This window comes from Lolium perenne, chromosome 5 (genome assembly GCF_019359855.2).
Source record: "Lolium perenne isolate Kyuss_39 chromosome 5, Kyuss_2.0, whole genome shotgun sequence".
NCBI lineage: Eukaryota > Viridiplantae > Streptophyta > Magnoliopsida > Poales > Poaceae > Lolium > Lolium perenne.
In genome coordinates this window covers 175,920,827-175,925,156 of record NC_067248.2, presented here as the reverse complement: position 1 = coordinate 175,925,156, position 4,330 = coordinate 175,920,827, and the positions used below count along the sequence as shown (strand labels likewise).

At 47.5% G+C, this 4,330-nt stretch overlaps 1 protein-coding gene across 1 annotated transcript; it reads right to left on the bottom strand.

Moving 5' to 3' along the window:
* Positions 1-1,650: 1,650 nt before the first annotated feature.
* LOC127346253 (probable WRKY transcription factor 62) lies at positions 1,651-3,477 on the bottom strand. Its single transcript, XM_051372793.2, has 3 exons — positions 3,037-3,477; positions 2,703-2,822; positions 1,651-2,434 (listed from the first exon to the last, which is right to left on the bottom strand). The coding sequence occupies exons 1-3, from the start codon at positions 3,324-3,326 to the stop codon at positions 1,888-1,890; spliced, it is 957 nt and encodes a 318-aa protein (XP_051228753.1). The 5' UTR covers positions 3,327-3,477; the 3' UTR covers positions 1,651-1,887.
* Positions 3,478-4,330: the final 853 nt, after the last annotated feature.

Here is a 4,330-nt window from a genome sequence, read left to right as displayed (position 1 = left end):
GCAAGATCATAAACAACACATATATGATAGATTGATAATCAACATAACATAGTATTCCATATTCATCGGATCCCAACAAATGCAACATGTAGCATTACAAATAGATGATCTTGATCATGATAGGCAGCTCACAAGATCGAACAATGATAGCACATGAGGAGAAGACAACCATCTAGCTACTGCTATGGACCCATAGTCCAGGGGTGAACTACTCACACATCAATCCGGAGGCGATCATGGCGATGAAGAGTCCTCCGGGAGATGATTCCCCTCTCCGGCAGGGTGCCGGAGGCGATCTCCTGAATCCCCCGAGATGGGATTGGCGGCGGCGTCTCTGGAAGGTTTTCCGTATCGTGGCTCTCGGTACTGGGGTATTCGCGACGAAGGCTTTAAGTAGGCGGAAGGGTAGGTTTAGGGGCGTCACGAGGGGTCCACACAACAGGGCGGCGCGGGCCCCTCCTTGGCCGCGCCGCCTTAGTGTGGCGCCACCTCGTGGCCCCACTTCGTATCTCCTTCGGTCTTCTGGAAGCTTCGTGGAAAAATAAGCCCCTGGACGTTGATTTCGTCCAATTCTGAGAATATTTCCTTTGTAGGATTTCTGAAACCTAAAACAGCAGAAAACAACAACTAGCTCTTAGGCATCTTGTCAATAGGTTAGTGCCGGAAAATGCATAAATATGACATAAAGTGTGTATAAAATATGTGAGTATCATCATAAAAGTAGCATGGAACATAAGAAATTATATATACGTTTGAGACGTATCACCAGGTTCAAGCAGTCGCCGCCAGTGGTGCCTCTTGGACGAGCTCGGTGATGTCCCAAGCTGCAAAGCCTCGTATTGTATGTTGCACACTCGATATGCCGCCTCTGGTTGCGCACGGACATGTGCCACCCTCCTATCTCGATGGTTCGCGATCGTCGTCACCAAAGGTCCCATTCTACGAGGGCATCCTTGTTGTCTCCTGGCCTTGACCTCAACTGCATGCATGCGGTTGCCGACTCATGACAGACGCCTTGCAAAAAAACAAAGATGATCCCGTCGGACAATCTTATCGTGACCCGCAATACCGATGTTACGGTTGTCGACGGCATGACCGATGTTACGTCCGGAACACCTTTAGATAGTGAATTTAGTATGATTTTAGCTCTCTTACTAACATTACTTTAGTTCAGACGAAGCACAAAAATTGAATGCCGGCCCATTTACAAGTTGCACATTTGTACTGCTTCATATGCTTTGGGCCAACTACTAGCTGAATTGACAAGAAAAACAATATCATCTCCTAACGAGCGTGGCATTTTATAACTCGGGCTACATGGAGCTCATTTTAAAAAAATAAAAAATGGCATTTTATAGTTTCAAAAAATTTGAAAAAAAATTCTATAGGTAGACAATGATGTACTCTACGACTGTGAAAAAAATGTAATACGAAAGACTCAATATTTTGGGCTGTGCAAAATTAACACATCCATGGATCTGAAAACGTGAACAATACAGATTTTGAAACCTCCAATATTTGTCAGAATTTGTGATTTTTGTGTAGCCTCTAATATACAACATAATTCACCCTGTTATTTTGCACAGTGGATCATCAGCTACATTTAGATTTTTTTCAGATTTTTTTGAAACTTTAAATGTTGAATTTAAATTTTGTAAAAAGAACAGGAGTTGTGTAGCTCGGGCTACACTTTGAGTTTCCCATCTCCTAACTGCTTACATTGTTCAGCAGTACAGCTGCAATGACCAAGGAAGAAGAACCGTATGTTGTTCCTTCCTCTGTCGCTGGACAACAAGCTACACTGAACCAGAAGGTGGATTCTTCTCTAATTATCTACTTTGCGTTTTTTTTTTCTCTTGTTTTTCTTCCAGTGTTCTCTCCTGTCCATCACATCTCTGCAAGGATGAAAGAAACGTCAAAGTTCGGGTCGAACAAATCGTCGAGGGAGAAGGCGGTCTCCCGCATACTCGTTACATCGAGTAGCGCGGACACCATTTCTTGGAGCTCAGACTGCGCCCTCAAATCCTCATCGAACGGGTTCATGGGGATGTAGCTCCAGTCCGAGGTCGCCGGTGAGAGTTCAAGCTGGGACAACGGCAAGAGCGACACGCCTTGCCCGAAACAGTCCTCCGGCGTCGACGCCGTCGAGAATGGGTAGTGCTCTGGCGGCGGTGTCAGTCCACTCACCGCCGGCGAGGAGAAACTGAAGGGCGTGGATTGCTGAGCTCCGGACGTGAGCCCCTCGGTGTTCACCGTCAGACCGTCCGTGTTCGGCATCGCCGGCTGCATCTTGGCTGCCGCCGCCGTCTTATGCAGGCACGTGTGCGTGCCGTGGTAGGTCACGTCGTAGAGCGTTGGGTCCCCGTCGGCGCGCTGCACCTGCTTCGTCGCCGCGCATCCTTGAGATGCTCGATAGGTGCAGCGGTAGTATCCCCTGCAATGGTGCACAGTTCAGGTCAGGGACGGTTCTGTTTGCACAAATTGGCATCATGCCAAGAACAATCCCCTTTGGAACATCATGCCCAAATGCCCACTCAAAGGCTACAGACGTGTGCACTCCCTACCCTATCTAACAAGTGGATGTCATAGGAACAACCAGTGTCCAGATCCAAAAGGAAAAGATATCCTTGTCACTTCCGAAAATGAACATGTGCGGATTAGGCTCTGAAAAAGTTAAGCTGCTGAAATGTGCAAAAACAAACCTTGGGTGCTGGGCTCCAAGGATCTCCTTCTGCCCGTACTTCCTCCAGCTGTAGCCGTCGTCCTCTCGGGCATCCGCCGAGCTTACCCTGACCCGACGCTCCCCTTTCTCCATCGTCTTCCTGCAAATCCGAGAACAAGACATCCACTCAATAATTTAGCTACAAGAAAATCCAACATAAGGACGACGTGGGCTTAGCCCAGTGGTTACGGATTTTGGAATTGTTACGCCAAGTCCCGCTTCTACTATATCATCATTTTTTTTTTTAAATCCAACATAAGAGTGATTCGTGAACAGTGGTAAGCTCGATCTTTCTTTCCCCCGAAAGGATTCACCTCTTCTTAGGCATGCCGCAGGCGCCACCGAGGGGGCTAGGCGTCGCGGGGACAGCCGGCGAGTCGATGCTGGCGTCGGTGGCTGAGCGCTTCGCGCCGTGGAAGTGCCCGGACATAATCATGCCGATGGATTTCTCGGTGACGGTGACGATCTGCGCGGCCAGGTGCTTGCAGAGGTCGGGACAGCCTCCCAGGTGCCCGTCAAGCTGCCTCACAAGCTCTTTGATGCGGCTCAGCTCGGTCATCACCAGGCAGCTCCCTGCTCCATTGCCATCCAACATGCTCTCCATCTCTCCGTCCTTTTAGTTTCAAGCGGCTAAAGAATTTCCTCTCTGTTTGTTTTCAAGGAAAGCCAAGAACGAATCGTGTAGCGTGCGTGCGTGAGAGGCAGAATGAAATCAAAGTTGAGGTGAGATGGCGAGTAAAGGGAAGGGACTAGGGAGGAACTTATATAATAGCCCAAGGAACCGCGTGTGGGTTAAGGTGAGCAGAAAGAACAGTACTCTAACCGCCTAACCGGTGAGCTTAGTAGTGACTGATTTTATTGGCCGATCCGTGATGTGTTATACTTATAACTAATGAATCCGTTGATTGTTAGCAGATGGTCATGCATGCAGGAACTTTCAGCCTGCCACTGATTTAGTTTGATGTTTGGACAAACTTCAACGTCGCAGCCAAAATGATTTTCCTTTGCCTTACTACGCTCTCTCCAAACAAAACGATGTTTTCATTTTTAATTTCGGAGAATTTGAATCCTTGATAATCTTTATTTACTATGGGCCACTTTTCATCACCAAAAGGAATGAAGCAAAAGTTTCCCTGCCATCAATTAATAAACTTCGGTTCTATTATAATCCCCTTTTTTTTATAGAAAAGGGGAACGAAATCTGGCCTCTACATCGAGTGACCCATACAATGCATCCTATTTGTGACGCAAAATCCATCACTGACACGGAAAAAAACCCAACTGCATCAGACAACTACTAACCCTATGCTAAAGGACGGAAACAATCGAAACACTAGGAAACGTCACACATGAATCCGGCCTCCACAACGAGTGACCAATACAATGTATTATATTTTCATCCCCAAAGTCGAGTTTTGACTTTTGATCCACCACATTCAGAGCATCTCTAGCAGATACGGGAAACCATCCCGCATCGCGTTTTCCCCTTTTTTGGCCAAAGAACGGTTGAACAGAAGCGGCATCACGGCCCACATCGGTAAACTCGATGTGGGGAAACTTTTAGCGGCCCGCGAAGCCAGAATATATGATGGATTCGAGGGTATGGAC